The following is a 22,141-nucleotide window of genomic DNA, read 5'->3' as shown; positions in this document are numbered from 1 at the left end:
TTAATATTAAATGTTAAGAGTAAACAATGAACCATGACCGAGATAAATATCTCGGTCAAGTTGTTCTATTCTTAGCTCCTAGCCCCACCCGCACAGAAGCAGTTGGAGGTGGGAACATTTGTCCCCCTCCACCATCCTCTTTCCCCTAGGTAGTACTCACTATACTTGTATGAATAATGAATGTTTGGTATTGCTAGAGTCCAATTTCAATACCCATTGACACATCATCACATTTGCATGCATGAGATAAACCCAAGCCATCCAACCTGTCCATCAGATTGGCCCCACCATGTAAATACCCTTACTGTAGCTGGTCCAATCAATAATGTTCCCATGCGAGGTGGGCTGTGTGCATCGAGTTAAGTTAGACCAAATTGTGGGGCCCAGAAAAATGTCAACGGTTTTTTTACCCGATCTACTTGAGCTTTTGACCCGATCCAACTGTAGTCAACTTTATCCGACTCGGTATCTCTGACCAAGTCGGACTCAATTCGGGTTAGCCCAGCTAAGATCCAGTTCAGATCGAGTTAGGCACGTTGGACTCGATCCCGAGTCGGATTAAGTTTGGGTCAGGGTTTTAACAATACTGGATCGGGTTGAGTTGGACCTAACTCAGTCCGACTCGACTCGATGCCCACCTCTAAATGCAAGTATTAGCGAGACCTCAAATAGGTAGGCATACATCGACTTGTGCCACCGTCGTTATGTTTTGGAGGATATGGCGAAAATTGAAACTTTACACTTTAATCGTCTTGGGTATGTATATTGTAGCTTGTATAATCCTTATTTAAGTGAATACCACTTTTAATTATACCATGACTGTTAGCCCTATATTCATTGAATTTTGTTATCTCTATCTCGCATTTGATCCGTTAATTTGAATTACGTTACTCTGATTTCTCATGTGTGAAATGAATTTGAATTTGAATGAGGTCACGCGTGTATTTTCATTTGGTTAACACTTGAGAACTCGGGATCGAAGTTTATGTACTCGGGTGTCGATTTTCGGGGTGTTACAATAACCATGCACGGACACGTGGAACGGTTCCACTCACTGGCTGACTCGACTCCCCCGGAAGCACCACACGTTAGGTCAGAAGTCGAGCAAGCGTGCCGCTAGCGCACGTGACCTCGAGTAGTGCGCATTGTCTCGAGTATGCCTCATCATGATTCCATATATGCCCCAATCCCTGTGCATACTGCCTTATCCTACATTAATGATAAGTAGATTCAACACCTCAGGCACAAGACAATCTAACCTAACCAAAACTGATCTACTTCTTGAGCTCGCTATGTAAGCTCAAAAGGAGGGGACTTACTATTTTGGAAAAAATGGATTGACTAATAAGATAAGGTTATGTCGGAACTCTGTGCACTTCGTCAGGTTGGTCAACGACAGATACGACTAAAGACTCAACCTATGGCCTCAAACCAAGTAGAAAAAGAGGTCGAACTCGGCCTCTCATCAGTCCTTGAGAGCAAGTCGGAAAACCCATTGATCTGCCCGATGCCAAAAGGAACTCAACTACTACTCGCCAAAGGAGTCAAGTCGATATAACCCCAGGTCGGCATAACCCCTCTTCCACTAGTTTCGACCTGATCCTGACGGTGTCTACCCAAGATCCCAACCGAGGGTCTAGGAAGGCAGCTGCAACATGGATCTACCCAAGAATTTGAAGTTGAAGTTGAAGTGAAGAAGTCTCCCTTGCACCACCGCCTCTCTTCAACTATAAATAAGAGTCTCTAATGGTAAAAGGGACGCACAATCTTAAGCCTAAAGCCCTATTCACGATCAAACTTAGATTCCCTACCTAACTTAGGCATCGGAGGGTCTCCTACACCAGCCAAGGTCTCCTTTGTCTGCTCTTTGTGTAGGTACTCGAAGGTCCAGGGAAGGTTAACCAAATTTCTCCATCAACAACAACATAAGCTAATTATAACAAAAAAATTTCAATTTTTTTAATTTAAATAGTAAAAATTTGAGACATTACATATAATCGTAATATCAAAATCAATATAATTTCATTACAATTTTATTATTTAATTGCCTTTATTTTAATATATTTCATCACAAGTGATTTATACCATTGATTACTAAAATGGACCATGCCACTAGATATTTTTTTTCCAAAATTCTATTAGTCACTTCTGAAGTCATGGCTTGAATTAGCCTACAAATGACTAGTTAAAGCTCTTAATAAGAACCACTTAACCTTTCATATTGAAAAATTATGAACTTTGATCAGGGCTCATTTTGTTTTATTCACTAATGTGGGTCTCAAACTTATTGTCGGAATACCCATAAATAGCATATTATGGCCATTTTCCCCCCTTTCTCCTTTATTTTTACTTTTATTTATCTCTCTCCTCTTTTTATTTTTATTTTTTGTTAATGGCTTATTTTCTTCTCCTTTCCCATTTTTCATCGCTCATTACTCAGTAGTGATTTATATCGATACATTTTTTTGCCAATTAATGAAATTAAAATAGCCAATTGTGTTGTTTTCATGAATGGGAATAGTATAACTATCAACATATTTAATAAAAATAAAGAGGCATAAAAAATTAAATGGGAAATAATCTCTGTAACATCCTGGATTTTCGTTATTTTAGATTTTCATAAATCCTTAAAAAAATTCGATATAACTAGCCTAGGTTGTTACTTATTGACCCTTGATGTTCGAAGTGAACCTATACATATGTGGTACCAGTAAAGAACCGCACAAATTCAATTAACCAACCATGGGAAGCCAACGAATATGCTTGATCACTTAAACCTCAAGTCTAGCCTCGTGAATTATTCATCTAGGGCCCCAATCTAGCCGACCTATCACTGACTAATCAAGACAACAGTAATTAAATTAAAGATTTGCCCAAAGCCGAGACTATTATGGGCTGAATCTTAATTAATAAACCATGTCAACCTATTTACTCGTTTATCCTACGAACTAACAGTTTAGAGTGATCATGATTGATTTTGAATAGGCTACACTATAAACATAGTTAATCCAGACTCTAATCATTACGCATAAGAAATCTCTCTACCCAATTCATTCTATAAATGCACTAATTATTTGAATAAGCTCTAGACCGCTCATTAGTGGGCCACTAAACCCAAGGTTATAGAAAGACTTTCATCTTAATTGGCTTGACGTCTATCACTAGTGGCAGATCAACATAATACCCAGAATTGCGTAACTTGGGTCAGAGGCTGAGTGCTTAAAATACGCAAATACCCAAGACTGAAACCCGAAACTTAAGTGAAATGAACCTCACTCTTTCATGAAGTTGTGGTTTTCCAATCGTTGGATCACAACCAAAGTTGGGGTACCGACTAAAGATATTTCTCCACACATATTCATATAGTCATGGCCCCGATCGATCATTGGCGATCGTTGAACAAATTTCTGATCATATCCGTTGATCGGCGCATCCAAATGGCGAGCCGATCATATCCCTACGTGCATCATCATCAGGGTTAATTATCCTACAGTGTATATCAACTCTTACACCCCATAGTGGGCCCCACAGGTTAAAAACACCCTCCCATAGGGTTAGTATAATGAAAACCTAGCCCTTAGAGCCATTTGCACAATTTATGGAACTATATAAGACTTTCATTTGGGCAACCCCTTCTCCCATACAAATTTTATGCCCTAGCTCTGGTGAAGAAGAAGAGAAAGAGAAAGAGAGAGATGGAGAGAAAAGGCAGAGAGAGAAGAGAGAGTGTGTATGTGTGTGTGTGTGTGACTGAGGGAAATCTCGAGGCTTGTGGGGTTGTTATTTCTTCAACTAAACCTTTGGCTACTACCAAACCTCCACCAAATCTACCCATTCTAAGAATCGGAGGTAAGAATTATATATTACCCTTCAATTAAGAAATTTAGTGTAGATTTGTAGTCATTAATGGTATTTTTCTTAATTTTGATTTAGGAATTGATGATTTTTCCTCAAATCCCTAACCCTAGGAGCTTAAAATCAGAGATTCCTTCTTAGAGATGTGGACCATTATCCCTAAGTTGCCGTTTATCGAGTCTTATGCTTCAATTAATGATTTATGCTTGTGAATGTATGAATGCATGCTAACTTGTATATGTATATTTTGATTTTTTCATTGATTGTTATTGCCGATGTGGTGAAGCTTGCATGTTTGATGAAATGCCCGAATGAGTAAGTTTCTAGATTTATTGTTCATGTCTCATTCTTGTAAATTACTATTGTGAGTTAACTAGTTCTGTCAAATGATTAAGAGTACTTGAGTAGTCAGGTTAGTTGACAAATCGCAGAATACGGGGGTAGACCTAGTTTGGTCAACCACCCAAGATTCATTCGATTAAACCAGGCCGAACACAGATGACCGACAATAACTAGGCTACGCAAGATGCTTGCATCCAATGCTAGTTGCTCCAATGTTCGCCCGAGTCAACTGAATTCGTCTAATAACTAACTAACCACATATGTTCACTATGTCTGATCGTGATTGCCTGAATCTAGATGTAACGCTCCAAAAATCGATATTCGAGTACATAGACTCCGATCCCGAGTTCCTAAGAGTTAACTTAATGAAATGTACGTGTATCCACATTCAAATTCACATTTATTCTACACATGAATAATCAAAGTAGCGCAATTCAACTTATTAGATACAAAGCGTAAGTACTATTATATTTAAAGCACATGTTACACCTGGTTTATCAAATTTCGTCTTATCAAAACAACTTAGCAAGTCATGTTCTAGTCAAGCTCAAGTTCAAGTTTAAGTTCAAGTTCAAGTTCAAATTCAAATTCAAGTTCAAACTCAAGCTCAAGCTCAAGCTCAAGCTCAAGCTTAAGTTGAAAACTAAGCTAGATCTACTAGAAGTGCTAGTAGAAGATCAAGCTCCTTTGTGAAGTTTTAGTCTTATGAAATTCAGTCCTTACAGGTATTATAAACCCTAAAATGACCTTAGGTTTAGGTGTTTTCAAAACCGATCTAAATTTAGGTTTTTATACTTATTGTAGGTTGAGTATCAAGTTTTAAGGTGACCATGTGAAAACCTTATTCATAGTGAAAACCAAGATTACGTGATTAGTAATATTGGGAGTAGAGTAGGTATGGCTGTTTGAGAACAGTTATTGACACACGGAACCACTATAATTCTTAGTGTTTTGGTGAATGATTGTAATTTCTTTTATTCAAAAATGGTGAATGTTTGTAATAGATGTTTTTATTTACTCTTGCTCGGTTTGAAATTTTGATTCTTATCATATTCGTGAAATAAAGTTGTCTTGCCTAACTTGTTTGTATGAAGGTTGTCCTACGAATCAGTTTGAATTAACGTTTCAATACTAGTACGATTGAGATCTCTAATTTTTTGGTTTATTCAGTACTCTATTTGATTATTTGGCATAGTCCTATTCACCCCTCCTTTAGGACTACTTAAGCTCGCCTTTTCACAAAGCAATGTAGAGATAACAAAAATCTATAAATATAAGGCTAAGGGTCAAAAATACAACTCCAGTAGTGGTGATCGCCCAAAATGGAGATTATACAAGCCACAATAAACATACAATAAAACTTACACATAAAGCATGCCTGATCGGGGACTATAACATATATATGCATAAAACAAGAATAAAAGCAAAGTCTTCCAGCTTCGCTCAACGCTCTCAAGGCATCATGGTAAAAGTGCAAGCTGATATAAGCCTACCCGCCGAAGGCCTCGATAAAACCTACATAAATAATAATGCCTGGTTGGTGTTTTAAAACACTATCCCACGTGGGAGTGAGTAGCTAACTTAGTGATTCCATTAGTTCTAAGTTGCACATGTTATCGTTTCAATCAGCGCAATTAATAATAAATAATCAATCAAATATTTTTTAAATACTCTCATTAAATGTATAAATGAGATTATGGAATGATGTATGTGACTTACAATCCAACACTCCCTCACAAAGCGACTCCAACTCCTATTTCACAAATACCAACACACCCTCAACACGCGATTATAACGCCCAAGTCGCAAAATCCTATCTAATGCAATACGATGAATGCGTATGTTAGCCGAGGAGTTATTAAGTTCTATTCATTTAGCATGTTAGTGAAGCTAGGATACCGACGTTATATCACAAGTCCTCATCCGGACCACGTGGCTCGTTGCGGCATGTAACGGCTCCTCACTAGTGTCCCTTAATCTAAATTTAGTTATTACCTATTTATATTACTAATCAACAATTTCAAAGGTATGACATGATATCTAAAGGTATGAGGATCAACCTGGTATAAGTCATCACCCAAACATCGAGTATGATCACTCAATTATGAAGTGTAAGCTTCTCACATAAAACTAAATCACAATAAAGGAAAATGGCTCGTCACCTAATTTCATTCATGTCCGAGTTGTTCGAAAGATACTCTGACATGGAACCATCGGCCGGGTAATTTAATGGGGCCGTTCGAACAATGATTTATCACCTCTATTAGTGCTTACTGGTCACTACGGGGAGACTCGTCACCCCAACGTAGGCCAACATCTCAAACACGGTATCTTATACCACAATGCCCGGCTTATGAGTCTTAGTGGGATCGTGTCGCACTAACGATTATGAATGGACTCATTCATTGGGAACATGGTATCTTAGATTCTATTTGGTTATGTCATACAGTTTGAACATACACAATCAGTCGGCTAGTAGACTAATTTTATTAACCCGGAAAAACCTCCACGCAATCAACATTGAGTGCAAGTAATCCGTGTAATCTAGCTACTGTCGGTCGTCCATGTTCAACCCGGGTCGATCAAACAAGACTAGGGTGACTGCCCTAACTTGGGCCACCCTTTCAGTTTAGGCGGTTAGCCAACTAACCCAACATTGTAACAATCCTAAGTATTGATATAGACTAACACTATATCACACAATTATAGCATAAGTTTCACTACACAATTACTGGGCATTTCATCGAACATGTGAGCATACATAGGGTATTACATTCACTAAAGCATTAAATCAAGTATATGAACACGCATAAAGTAATACAATTACTTAAGCAGTAAATCAAGCATGTGAGCATCAACAAAGCAAGATATTCCGTTACTTAGACATTTCATCAAACATGTGAGTATCCATATCCAAGCAATGACATATTTTATAGTAAAAATCAAAATGTTAACATATTAGTATGCACAAATTCATATAAAAGTAACTAATCATTAACTGAGACCCTTAAAGGTCGATAAATGAAAACATAAGTATAATGATCCGCACCTTAAGAGGAAATTTTCAATCTTTGAGCTACTAGGATTGAGAATTTGGGGAAAATCACCAATTCCTAATGTAAAGAAAGGAAGCATTGTTAATCACAAGTAAAGTAGGTATAAGTTGTGAAATCGAAGGGTTGAAAGAAAGTCTTACCTCCAGTTGTAAGTGGCGATAGATTTGGAGAAGAATTCGGAAGCTAAAGGGTTTGATCGATGAACTACTAACTACCAAGCACCAAGGTCATTCCCTCTCTTTCATAATCTCTCTTCCTCTTTCTCTCTTCTTCTCTTTCTCTTTTCCTTTTTCTTTTTCTCTTATAAGGTATGAAATTCGCATGGGAAAAAAGGCGGCCCACAAATGCCCTATTTATAGCACCAGATTTGGTGCATATGGCCCTAATGGCCCTCTATTCATTATATTAACCCTTAAGGGGGTTGTTTCTAATATTTGGGGCCCTCTATGGGGTGTAGGGGTTGATGTACACCTTATGATAGTTATCCATAATGATGATCAATATATGGATGTGATCGTACCACCATTTGGATGTCCCGATCAACGGATATGATTAGAAGTTTTTTTAATGGTCATCAATGGTCGATCGGTGCTGGAGCTTTTATGGATATGTTTGGAGAATGTCTTTAGTCGATATCCCGACTTTGGCCATGAACCAACGATCCGAAAATTACAACTTCACGAAAGAGTAATGAGCTAGTTTCACTTAAATTTTAAGTTTTCATATAAGGTATTCGCAAAACCCAAACACTTACCTCGCGAGTCCAAGTTGAACGATTTAAGACATGATCTCAGCTCGATGTCCAACGATGGTCGTCAAGCCCACTAAGATGAATGTACTTTTAGTCTTAGGTTTAGTGGCCTACTAACGAGTGGTCTAGAGCTCCTTCAAATAATAAGGGCGTTTCTAGAATGAATTGGGTAGTGAGATTTCTTATGCGCAATGATTAGGGTTCGAATTAGCTCAGTGCATAGTGTGGTCTATTCATAACTAGCAGAAATGACAATTCAATTATAATCATCCTAAGCCATTAGTTCTTAAGCTAAAAGGATAAGTGGGTCAGTTTGGTTTGTTAATTAAAATCCGACCCCTGCTTGTCTCGGGTTTTGGTAAGTCTTTATTTAGATGCAGTTGTTTTGATTAGTCATTATAGGTCGGCTAGATTTGGGCCCTATGTGATAAATCACGAGGCTAAGCCTAATGTTTAATTGATCGGCCGGATTCGTTGGCTTCCTATGATTGATTAATTGGATTTGTGCAATTATTTAATAATACCACTCACGTATAGGCTCACCTCGAACGCCAAGGGTCAGTAAGTGGCAATGTAGGTTAGTTATATCGAAAATTTTCAAGAATTTTTATAAATTCAGAATAGTAAAAATTCAAGACGTTACACTAGAATACCTCATACCATTTGAAAAGTCTACTAATAACCATTAGTGGTACAATCTTCAAGTATCATGAGCTGGGCTTGGTGGCATGAGACACCATGTCCGCGCTGTCGGCTTACGCTAGGGTGACGAGCCTTCCCGTAGTGACCAATGAGCAATGAAGAAGGATATGAGCCTAGTACATCAAACTGTAATAATGCCGCAACCGCTCCACATTTGTGTTTGGGTGACGACTCTTATATATTTGTGGGCGTCCTCCACCCATCGATGGGCTGCATAACCCTGTGCGCCGGGGCTGTGTCATTTGAGTCTTTAGTGATTGGTCGGGCCAATGTTAGACTCACATTGATTGAAGAGTTGTCGCCTGAGTGATAAACCCGAATACAGATCAAGGGACACAGGCATGGAGCCGCTACGGGTGCCCCGTGCCCAATGATCTGAATGAGACCAATGACCAAATTGAGGTATTTTAGCTTTCCCAAATTTTTGGATGAACGGACTTAATTAAGCTATTCGGCTAACAAGAACATTCATTGCATCACATTAGTTTAGGCTGTGATGACTTGGGAGTTGTGGTCGTGTGATGAAGAGTGTTGACATTTGCGAATGAAGCGTTAGAGTTGCTATGAGGGAGTGTTGGATTGCGAGGACATGAATCATCTCATAATAACATGCACGTGAGTTAATAAGAATGTCTAGGATTTGAATGTTTAAATTGCTTTATCATTAACTGTACTTGTGGAATTGATAACATATGTAACTTGATGTTAATGGAACCACTAAGTTGATCACTCACTCCCACTCTGGGACGGTGTTTTAAAACACGAACCAGACTTTATCATAGATGTAGGTCCCATGGAGTCCGACACACTGGAGGAGGCGTCCGTGGACTCAGAGGAGGATTTCTTGTATTTCCAGCTGCTGGGTGGGCCATTATTGGTTGCCTTAGGGCTAGCGATGAGACTTTAGGGCCGAGACATTTTATATTTTTGAATCGTATATATTTTACTCGGATATGGTCCGTAATATATATATATATATATATATATATATATATATATATATATATATATATCCTTATTAGTCGTATTTTGAGTTTAAGTTACATTTATTTCAATGTACATTGCATGATCCATTTTAATTCCTCAAATGATTGCATGCCAAGTAAAATGAACCATAGAACTAGTTTCTACAAAACATAAGTGACACTCAGGATATCAAGAGTTGATTATCTACTCGGCCCTCGAAATCCAGATAATTATAGTCTCTTATCTTGATTGTCATCTACATATATTCAATATTTATTATATGTTGTTTTGATACCACTTTAAAATGCCTGGGTGAGAGGACACGTATGATCTTAAGACACCTACGTTATCTTAAAGACCTCTAGACAAAGTCAAAGATGTATCACCCATGTCCAATGATTCACCTAACCATCACAGAAGTAGACATGATTTAGTCAATCTTCAAATGTAACAGTTAATGACTCCAAACATTATTAATGGCTTGAATTATTTAGTGTAAGCTCAATGGAAAATAAGCATTTATAGATATTCCTCTCCCTTTTCTCTTTAAGAATTCTATGGAAAAAGAGGAGTTTGGTTGTAATAAGGCTTATTCCTGTCTCTTCTAACTCTCAGTTTAAAATTCCAATTTAAAATTCAAATTTCGAACTATAAGAGGATGGAAAAATCAACTTTCATCTCAAGATATTCAAGGAAAAATTCACGTGGGCCATCACCCACAAGTGGGCCCATGGGCTTATTGTAAATAGTGCTAGGAATTTCGTGGGCTGGAAACTTAGGTGGGCCCACTGTGATGTTTGTGAGACATCCACCCTGTCCATCCGTTTTTTGAGCTCATTTTAGTACCTAAGCCCAAAAGTGAGCAGGATCAAAGACTCCAGTGGGCCACACTTAAAGGAAAAGGTGGGTAGTGAAATTCCCACCGTTGAAACCTCCCTGGTTCTCAATTGTGGTGTTTACATGCCATCCATACCGTTCATATCGTCATTCCTACTGGGATGAACGGAAAACATAAATATTATCCTCATTCAAAACTTCTGTGGCTCCATGAATATTTTAACTGCAGACATTCAATCCTCATGTTTTCGGCCCACTTGAGTATTGGATCCGGTTCATTTTTCGTTTGTTGTTCTAATATGATCTCACAAAACGGATAGACGGGGTGGATTGATCAAAAACATCACGGTGCGCCTCACCTAGGTTTCCATCGAAGTAACTTCCTCCGGTTGGCATTTGCAGGAAATCCGCGTCCTGGCGCTACCCAAACCGATATCCCATCACATCAACCAATCCGCCGTTTCTAACTACGCGGGATACCAACTCCTCGTGGTATGGTGACCACACAACCCCACTTTTAGCAACTGGTTTCCAAAAAAAGAAAAGGAGGGAAATGTTGAAAAAGGAATGTTGTTTTGATGGAACAAGGTGCACATCTGCCACATGGGGTGGGTTTTTAACCTTACAATGCATTTTTCAACAATGATCTAACAGAATTAAAAGGAGCCATATTAAAAAGAATTCATTGAACTGTTGATTGTTTACGAAGATGAAGGTGAATCTGAAAGAATGAAATGCGATTTTTGAATGGCTCACATTCAAATCCAACAGAAAAAACACAGATCATCAATGAAACATGATAATAAGATCATGGCTTCCATAAGGCAGCACTAGGAATACCAACGGTACAGATCATCACTTTACCTCAGATGTGATGATGGACGAAATCACCACCCCCATACGGTACTGTCTGTCAAAGAAAAAGCAAAGAATTATACCGTACTCTTGCATAAAAAATAATAATGCAAGCAGACACGGACTACACAGTTTCCATGGTATGTACGTACGTTAATCAAACGGTCCAAAATGTTTCAAAACCTAAGCATGTGATCTTGTCCGTCCATTGTCCATCAAAAGAGCAGTGAAAGGAAACGATATCCATTGGTTCAGGGAGCGGATTAGGTGCGTCACTGACTGTAGGGCCCACCTTGATTCATATTTTGTATCCATGCCGTCCATCTGTTTTGCCATCTCATTTTTGTTTATGAGCCCAAAATCGAAGCAGATTCAAATCTCATGCGGACCACACCATATGAACCATAGGAAAAAGTGGTGATTGAACGCCACCGTTAAAAACTTCCTGGGCCCACTGTGATGTTTATATGTCGTCCAACCTGTTGATAAGGTCACGTAGAGCTGTACGAAGGGGAAAAAACAAATACCATCTTGATCCAAAACTTTCTTGACCACAAGAAGTTTTTAAGGGTCACACACCATTGTTTCCTGTAGTGTGGTCCACCTGGATTTGGATTTGCTTCATTTATTGACTCATGCCATGAAATGATATGGAAAAATAGATGGACGGTGTAGATATACTACATATTCATCAAGGTAGGCCCACGGTTAGGGCCACACTGTGTGTGGTGAGGCCGGGCCGCACCTAATCCGTTCCAAAGGGTTCAAATGTTGCCAGAAAGACTGGTATTTGGACGGTTAGGATCATCCAATCTATGAATTTGTAGGGTATGCCCATCCGAAGTTATACTATGATTTTGACGGTTTGGATTGAGGTAAGTGCATGCCACCTCGGGTAGCTAGAGTGCACATGCATTGCACATACTACAGGAAAATGGTACAACGATCAATAAGGAAAGCTTTGAGTGCACCCTCTCCACAGCCCACAGGCACATTTAACGGGCAATCTGAGCCGTGAAAAGGTGCGGTCGACGGCAGATGATATGGAGCAAAAATCACGGGGGCCACCCAGTAATACAGAAGCGGACTGTTCTGATTTTGTGTCCAGTCATCTGCACGTGCGGGGCACATTGGGCACCGCTCAGAAACCGCCTATTGTCTCATACGCCTGCACGTGCGGGGTAACCCGACTCTGTGGGGCCCATCGTAATCTACTTATTTTATCCACGCCGTCCATCCGTTTTTCGGCCACGAGCCAAGCATTGAGGCAGATAAAAACCACAACTGGACCACGCCATGCGAAACAGTGGGTATAATGACACCCACCGTTGAAGTCTTTTCGGGGCCTACTGTGAGGTTTATTAGCCATCCAACGTGCTCACAAGGTCAAATAGACCTGGATGAAGGGGGAAAGTCTAATATCAGATCGATCTAAAACTTATGTGGCCCCAAGGTGTTTTCGACGGTAAACATTCTATCCTACTGTGTTTCATGTGGTATGGTCCATTTTAGGTTTGGATCTTACTAAATTTTGATCTCATACTATAAAATGATAGGTAAAAACGAATGGACGGCTTGGATGAAATACCTACTTTACGGTGGTCCCCACAGAGTCGGGTCGGGTCACCAGGAATATAATATCCCTGGTTACCGCGTTCCCACTCAATTGGACGCGGATTTCCAGGAAAAGCTTTCGCGGGAAGTTACTGCGATGTAAACCTTGGTGGGGCCCACCGTGATGTTTGTGAGAAATCTACCCCGTCCATCCTTTTTTAAAGATCATCTTAGGAAATGGGAACGAAGTTTAGAAGGATCCAATACTCAAGTACTCCGCACTAAAGGAAAAGGAGGGTAGAAAAATTCTTACCGTTGAAACCTCCCTGGGTCGACGGTGATGTTTACATGCCATCCACACCGTTCATAACATCATTACTACTGAGATAAACTGAAAAAAAGAAATATTATCTTGATTCAAAAGTTAAGATACCCACGAATATTTCAACTGTGAACGTGCAATCCTCACGTTTTCGGAACACTTTAGTATTTGATCCGGATCATTTTTGGCCCCAACTGCTAAAATGATATTAAAAAACGGATAGACGGTGTGATTTCTCACAAACATCACGGTGGGCCCCGACATGAGCTTCTTGGTGAAGGCTTTGGCACGAAATCGGCGTCCCACTCAATCCGCGTCCGTTTGGAAGCTTTTCGTTACTCGACCGGCTTCTAACTTAACATCGGCCAGCCAAGTAATAAAACGCGCCACGTCAGGGTGGAGGAGCTCCGTCCAGGCAGGGGCAGTACTCGACCGGCCCGGTTTTTTTGTGCTGTGCATGTTCACGGCCGGTCCCACCTCATCAACGATCCCGATCCTGCACGCGCATGCCAGGTCGGTTCGTTTCTTACGAATCGCCTCTTTAGCAAGCATTCATGAAGGTATTTATACATGTCATGTCATATTTTAAAAGGAAATATAAAAAAGGACAGCCTTCTTCCCTCCACCGTCTGCACTGCAACTCTCTTGTTTCATATTTCAGTTTCCCTCTTTCTCCATTCCGGCATTTCTCCGTTTAGGCGTTTCTACAAACATTTGCAGTGCTGCGACATCTGAGGACGTATCCGTGACATTTGAAGGTCCCATTTCTTGTTTTCTCTATTGAAATCGCTCCTCTGTCTCTCTTTTCATCTCTCTTTCGTTTGCATTTTCTTCATTGTTTAGTTTGCATTTTCATGACTGTTTTGGTCCGGTGTTTCTTGATTGCATGTCAGAATGTATTAGTTTGAGTTCTTCTTTAATTGCAGAGACTGTCATGTTTTTTACGGTTTTTTTTAATTTCTACATTAAATGTAGTATTTTTGGGGTAGATGAATAAGATTAAGAAGGTATGTGCCTGTATGTTCATAATAGTCGACAAAGAAAGCTCTGCGTCGTCAGTAAAAGAGAGCACACGTGGCGTTAATGTGCGTGATCTGGAGCGTTCATCAAGTGTGGCCTATGTCGAGTGCCTTGTGGTTCAAAAATCAGGCTGATTAGACGATTTTAACTGTCTGACCATCAGGTGGACCCTACTTCAGATGGGCTGTTATTGGAAGATCGCTGATCAGATGATTTTATCTGTGCGAGCCGAATACATCTGTCTGTTAAATATGGACTTAGACTGTCATGTTTTTATGGTTTTTTTTTTTTTTTTTCCTACATTAAATGTTGTATTTTTGGGGGTAGATGAATAAGGTAAAGAAGGTGTGTGCCTGTATGTTCAGAATAGTCTACAAAGAAAGCTCTGCGTTGTCAGTAAAAAAGAGCAAACGTGGCGTTAATGTGCGTGATCTGGATCGTTCATCAAGCGTGGCCTATGTCGAGTGCCTTGTAGTTCAAAAATCAGGCTGATCAGACGATTTTAACTGTCTGACCATCAAGTGGACCCTACTTTAGATGGGCTGTTATTGGAAGATCGCTGATTAGATGATTTTATCTGTGCAAACGGAATACATCTGTCCGTTAAATATGGACTTGAATGTCATGTTTTTATGGTTTTTTTCTACATTAAATGTAGTATTTTTGGTGTAGATGAATAAGGTAAAGGAATGTGCCTATACGTTCAGAATAGTAGACAAAGAAAGCTCTGCGGTGTCGGTAAAAAAGAGCACGCATGGCATTAATGGGCGTGATCTGGAGCGTTCATCAAGTGTGGCCTATGTCGAGTGCCTTGTAGTTCAAAAATCAGGCTGATCAGACAATTTTAACTGTCCGACCATCTGGTGGACCGTACTTCAGATGGGCTGTTATTGGAAGATTGCTGATTGGATGATTTTATCCGTGAGAGGGAATACATCTGTCCGTTAAATATGGACTTTTAGTTGTGTGTCTGTTCATTGTTGGCTGGTCAGATGGATATGATCGTCTGATTGGTGTGGTTTTTGATGCATGGACCATCTACAGTCATGCCCATCTGATGAATGGTCTGGACTGGATAAAATCATGATGTTCAATGCATATTTACTGGGAAACCCTTTCTACCAGCAAACAGCTATGATTCTCGTGTCCCGAATCCCACATCCATTCCTCTCTTCCAGCTAACTACTGTGACAACTGTCACAAAACGAGATGTTTTCCACATCTGTTTCTTGCTCATCGTTTCTCTCCATTCGTTCGTCAATCTGGTAACTATGGTCGAATGTGTACTATTTGATCCATATAGGTCACGGAAATATCATTTCCGCCTTTAATGAAATTCAATTCCTTTCCCCCTTTGTCTCAGGAGTCGGGACTCGAAATGTAATGTATTAATTTCTATCTGTTGTGGGATTTGGTTTTGATTATGCTTCATGTGAATAGGGGCTACAAGTTAGGAATATAGTAGCTTGATTTTGAATTGGGATTGGGTTTACTCAATATGCATTAGGAATAAGTATTGGGTAGTTTGAATTTTGGGTTGCTTATAATGCTTGTTCTTTGCAATTATAAACAAGGGTGGTGGAGTATTTTTAGTTCCTGTAAGGTGGAGGTTTCGGCTGCAGAAGTCTTGTTTTGTAGGTCTTATTTTTCTATAGTTATTAATTTGATTTTCATTTTTGCAATTATCTTGTTGGGTTTGTTGGACTTTTGCACAGTGTCCTTTGATGTCCATCTCTTTTTCATTTTTTTGTTTTCGTCTTCTTGCTTGCATTGGAACAATCAAATCTTCTTTTAATCTTTTCAATGTTTATCGTTATTGGGCTACAAACAAAGGGAGATAGGGTGATAGGCTGATAACAGCTCAAAGAACATGCTCAAGGGAATTTCTATATGTCCGATTAGACCAATCTGTCTCTTTTTTCCTTGGATTGGAATTTTGATTCTATTACATATTACCAATCTGAATCCAACTGGAACTTTCCTTCCAAACAATTTGTAGACCGATAGTTTGAGACTCAGTATTATGAGTTTTCCAAAGCTTGATTGTTTTTGCTTTTCTCCCACTCATTTTATTATTTCCACTTTCCAAGGGCTTCCATTGTGGGCCATCAAATTGTAGATGGCTGCTTAACCATGGACAGATACATGTATTTGACGAAAATGAAAAAGAAAGTAGGGATCCTGTGCAAAATTGACAGTGAAGGCATAAGGTTTGGGTATATTGGAATTTTCTATAGTTTTTGTCATATGGGCTTTAAAGTGAGGTGGTACATATAGATCAAAGTGTGCATTTCAGGTGTCCTTTTCTCTTCTTGTTTTAGGGGCTTCTTTAGCAGTTCTTGTGGTATTCGGCTATGGGACCTTTCGTCCCCTTTCCCTTCTACATATGTGATGGAAGGCCTCAGTAAAATGTTGATCATGGGTTTATTTGTCGCTTTATGTTGGGCAACGTAGGTGTGTTTATTTATTATCTTCAATTTGCAGATGACAATCTTTTTTGTTTTTATTTTATCATCAACAATCTATTTTATTACTGACAGAAAAATGTACAGTATCCATTATGATTATGCATACAATCAAAGAGATGACACACTTGGTTGACAATCGGCAATGAGCCTTCCTCCTATTTGATCTCAGCCATGAGTAATGGACAGCCTGTGTCCTTCACTTATCATGTCCCTTGATCACCCTTCCTAGAGTGCATTGCATGTTACATTCTTACTTTTACAATGTTTCTAAAGACCAAATCAAGAACTCATGTGGGGTGCTTAGATATCTTGAAGCAGTTTTGGGGCTGTAAAATAATCTTAGTTGTATAGAAATGGAGGGTACCCAATTGGAATCTCTTGAGAAAATGTGGTGGTGCAAGGGTGTTACCTTCCCTCTTTACCTTGCCCTTGCAGCCAGAAGAAATTCTACCTCTCCTCGGGATCTGATCATCAAGGGAATGGAAGGTAAACTTGTGAGGTGGAAAAGAAGTTGCCTCCCTTTTGGGGGTAGCATTAACCTTATTATCCAAACTTCATATTTATTTATCTGTTATTTGAACTATCAGAAAGATAGCTATGAAATTGGAGAAACTCCAAACTGATTGGTGGTGTAAAGAAAACATATCCTTTAATTAAGTGGACCAATGTTCGATAGGTTAATAGATTTGGAGATGTTGGAATAGGCCATAGGGAATCTCAAAGCTAGGAATTTGTTGCTTCTTGGGAAACGATGGTATAGGCTCGGACTCGAAACAAACTTGTTATGGAGATAAGTTGTAGAAATAAATATGGGAGCAAAAAATTGTGCTTTTAGTTGCTTATGGTTGACAATTTGAAGAAGAGGAGGCCTAGAATGGTTGCTAGGTGTGAGGTGTGGAGAGGAGGGGGATTGGATTGCGCCTGTTTATTCCAGTAGTGTGGTGAGGAGTATTTGGGTGCATCTATTCAGTCAATGGGATCAATTGGGTTTTTCATCAATTCATTGACGAGGTATGTGACAGTTGGGAAAAAATGACCCCTTCAAAGCTATACAGTAAGGGTGTTGTGGAGATAAGCACTTTGGCCATCATTTGGGAAATTGGAAGAAGAGAAGTGAAAGAATGCTCAACTGCATAAAGAGGCCTATGAATAGTCTCATTGATTGGATTCGAGTCACTGTGTAGTTGGCCATTTTGAGTAAAGAGTTTGTCATAATTCGAGAGTTCATCATTAGTTGGGATGTGTGGATTTCTAGTGAGCTAAGAGAGGAGAATCCTAAGATGAAGCAATCTTGCCTTTGCTTGGATGGTGGAAACTCAAATCCAAAAGGATCCTCCTTTGGTAACTGGCCCCTTTATGGCCCAGGTTTTATCCATGACGATAATGGGGTTGTTTGTCAAACCTTTAGTGCTCTAGCAGGCTTTGGGGATTCGACTAGAGCGGAAGCTTTACCGTTAAAAGAAGGATTTCTAGTAAAAGGATTTAACTGAAAAACTAAGAGGATTGGGGACTCTTGGTAAAAGCATTTAACTGAAAATCTTTAGCATGGATCGTAAACTTCATATTCTCCTATCATGCATAGAATGATCAATCTATACACTCTTCAATATGCTTGAGTAGATGCTTCTCACTCAAGTTTATTCTGAACAAGTGGAGCCACACAATTCGATCAATCTATTACTTGCCCCCTTCTATGCTGATAAGTTGTAATGGTTTTTGAATGAACTAAAGCATTGATTATTGCCATTGCTGCACCAACAGTCCTCCCAAATTTTGATAAGCTTGTGAGCGCCCCACTCAAATACCATGCCTTGTCCAACAACATTCACCGTACTAAGAAAAATTCCACATCCCTGAACTCATTTATCTTGAGCTAGTAGTATCCCATCCATCTTCCTGAATTCCATACTTGGCGACAGTTACTTTCTTCCTCAAGGGATCAACCTCAGCACTAAATCTCCAAAGCATTTTCCCGATAAAGCATTGTCATGACCTTCACCAATTTGATTCAAGCTCCTTCCTGCTTTGTTAGTTTGAACACCTCCTTTCACTCCAAAAGATGGGTCTTCTACTTTCTTTTTTTTTTGCTACTTGCTATAAAAATCCCTTTGCAACCTTTCCAATTTGCCAATAAAGACATTAAAACATGGACAAGAAATACAATAAAAGAACAAACATGGCTGTTTTAATGCTAGATTTCCAACGCTCCAAGAATAGATATACCTCCTTTCAAGCTGACAACTTCTCTCCATTCTCACGATCATTGGGTCCCACACATGAATTGAAATATCTGGATCATATTGGCCAATACGGGCGTATTTGCATCTACTCAATATGATGCTTCTTATGGGGTTGTATCTACCCCAATTAAAACAAGGGCAGTATTGGCCGATGTTGATTGATATGAGGCGTATCGGCATCAATACTGGCCTAATATAGGCAAGCAATAAGGCCCAAATGTGAAAGTTTTCCCAAAATTTCTCTCCTTTTGTTCCTTCTATTTTTTTTTTCATCTAAGCCATGAAAGAAGCTTAAAAAATCATGTTAGATCTAAGCCTATTTTGGGGATTAAAAGAAAGATTTTCGTGGGATTTGACGAATCAAAGTGGAATGGACCATTCTGGGAAAATAAGATAAAGTGCAAACCATCACTCCTTTTTTTTTTTCCCTCATGTTTTCATCTTCTTTATATATTATCTATATATTTATATTGTATTTCAATGTAATGGGCCGTAATTCACCAAATCCTTTTGATTTGTGTTCAATTAGGGCCCATTTGGTTGACTTTAAACATGTCAAGCCAATAGACAACATGCTTATTAAAGATAGGTTTGATACACCATTATATACAAATACAAAATACAAAGAAGGACAACTTCTTGGATATCTCATCATTTTCCCTTTTTTTGATATTTTTCCTTAATCCCTTGACTTAAATTTTTTTTCGACCGACATTTGATGGCCATATTGAATCCTTTTTCAACCGGGCCAATACATGCACCCAATAATGATATTTAGAACCATTGTCCCACAATCTCGTGGAGGGTTTTCTCACGCAAGGTGAGACCAAGATGAGTGGATGGAAATCTCCATCTGTGGCAGGGTGTCCCGTATCCGTTACGATATGGGCGTATCGGCCGATACGTATCGGTAACGGTCGTGACCGTTACGCGAGACGAGGCTGTAACGGTCACCCCTTCGATTCTGTAGCCGTAACGGCATCAAAAAATGCCCCCCCCCCCCTTTTTTGCTTTTTAAGGTCTGTTCTTTCACTTTTTTTTAAAAAAACTTTTTTCTTCTAAACTCTTCCTAAATCATTTTATTGCTATTTTCGACCACTCTCAGCTTGATATTACAAATAAAAACAATTTATATTAAGGATTTTCTTGATTCGAAGCTCTGTGGGCCATTTTTCAGAAATTCCTCAAAAATAGGTATTTATACTTTTTATTCAATGTTTTGCTATTTTAATAATAGAATATGATGTGTTAATCATAATAGAAGATATTAATGTCCATTTTACAGATTGTTGTTATCATTTTATAATTTTTTTCTATTTACGCATTATTTTCGTTTTTTTTTAAATTCGAAAAATTATTTTTTATTGAATGTTTTAATGTTTTAATGGTAGAATATGATGTGTTAATCATAGTAGAACATGTTAATGTTCATTTTACAGATTGTTATTGTCATTTTTTATTTTTTTATGAATTATGAAATATAATTGCAAACACCTACACAGGTAAGATATTTTCATATTACATTCATTCTAATATATCTATCATTGATAGTGGATAGTTAGAAAATTACATCTATGAGTTTTGCTTTCAAATCCAGGTTGTCTGGTTCATAAATTCATTAGACAGTCCGATACAACTTCTCATCAAAGAGTGGACCGTTACACCACCATAAACATGTTCCAATTTATAAATAAATGCATATTTGGAATGCTTAGAATATTCTGCATTTAATTCATATTTTTTTGGCAACAAAAAAAAATTTACACCGTTACGGGCCGTTACGTCCCCGTATCGCTGTTACACCCCCGTATCCGTATTGGTATCGGAGGGCATCGTTACGCCAACCGATACCGATACGGGATACCTTGATCTGTGGAAGCCTTGTCATATATTTTTAATTAGATACTTCTTTGTTTTCATGAAAGTTGAGCTATCGAGAAGTAGAGGTTCACCACCAAAGAGTCATCCAAACGCCATAAATTGGCAACTTCCACGGAAGAAATTTCTAGTAAGATAACTTTTGGACATCTAAACAACCTGTTATTTGCAGCTCGAGCATTTATTCTTAGATAACTTTACTTTCTGATCAGAGATTGGCTCAAAGTATATCAAAATGCATCTCAAATTTAGGACTTGCTCCCAGTGTGCATCATAGAAGATCAATGTGTCATTTACAAATTGCATAGGAGTTACTTGGAGCTAAGATCTAGTCACCTTGAATCCTTCAATCAAACAGTCCTTAGCTTTCTCCAACATAGTATCAAGTTCTCCTGCGATCACAACAAAGAAATCTGATCCCTCTCAAGCCTTCGGAGAACCCTTTAGGAGATCCATCGACGAACCTCAACTCTCGTGAACTTCACAGACCCGTCTCATTCTTGCGTCCAACCTCTCCAACGAACCCTAAAACCCATCCTGCTCACCAAGGAATCTAGAAAGTGTCAAACCAATGTTGTTGTTATTGTTAATGAATGTGATAGGCCCACCTAGATGGGTTATTTTTATCTAAGATAGAGGGGATTTTACTTTTGTTATTAAAGGCATTTATGTAATTATGAAACTTTCATAATACAAAAGATGGAGAGGGAGGTGTGAATTCGAACTTCAACCCATTCTCTTCTTTCTTTCTTCTTCTGTATTCCATCTCTTTCTACTATTTTACATGTTATCAGAGAAGTTGTTTATGATCTAATCCATCTTCATCCCTTCTACCCTATTCCTTGTTTCCTATTTTTATTTTTACACTCTCCCATCCCTTTGTACTGAAAATATTTTCAGAAACTTACGATTTATTTTCTTTTTGTCGTACCGACCCTTTTGTAATGCTCCGTGCATGAGAAGGGGATGAAATGTTTATGATCATCGCCTCTTATGGGATGTGTGAATGTGTGGGTTGATTGCCTTCGTTAGATGTTGTGCTCGTGATCATCAATTCTTATGATTGGTTGGAATGTGTGGTCGTGTCAACTAGTTATTCTCTTCCAATGTGGTGTTGTACCGTGTGAAGTGTACAAGTTGAGTCTTTTTTGTTTACAAAAGGTTAGCTTGTGTTCATATAAGCTTGCGTTATATATTTTGGTCCCCTATCCTAAATGGAAGTCAGAAGTGATTTGAGCACTGGATTCATTAATCCATCTGATTTTTTTAGGGGTCTAGAACAAACTATCTCCGGC

The 22,141-nt window shown here is 38.9% G+C and overlaps 1 protein-coding gene across 4 annotated transcripts in view; it reads left to right on the top strand.

The window, feature by feature from the left end:
• The first annotated feature begins 13,574 nt into the window (after positions 1–13,574).
• Positions 13,575–22,141, top strand: part of LOC131253465 (uncharacterized) — a 41,447-nt gene continuing 32,880 nt past the window's right edge. The window contains exons 1-2 of one of the 4 annotated variants that reach the window (XM_058254461.1): positions 13,625–13,800; positions 13,902–13,979. Coding sequence is in view for 1 of the 4 variants with exons in the window: in XM_058254458.1 (XP_058110441.1) it covers positions 13,698–13,753 (56 nt within the window). In the remaining 3 variants the exon portion in view is untranslated. Of the gene's footprint in view, positions 13,801–13,832; positions 13,999–22,141 lie in introns of those variants that run through there. The other 3 variants (XM_058254460.1, XM_058254458.1, XM_058254459.1) reach the window with 3 other exon arrangements.

This window comes from Magnolia sinica, chromosome 8, assembly GCF_029962835.1.
Source record: "Magnolia sinica isolate HGM2019 chromosome 8, MsV1, whole genome shotgun sequence".
Lineage (NCBI taxonomy): Eukaryota > Viridiplantae > Streptophyta > Magnoliopsida > Magnoliales > Magnoliaceae > Magnolia > Magnolia sinica.
The sequence above is the reverse complement of the archived record's forward strand: the minus strand, read 5'-3'. Positions and strand labels throughout refer to the sequence as shown.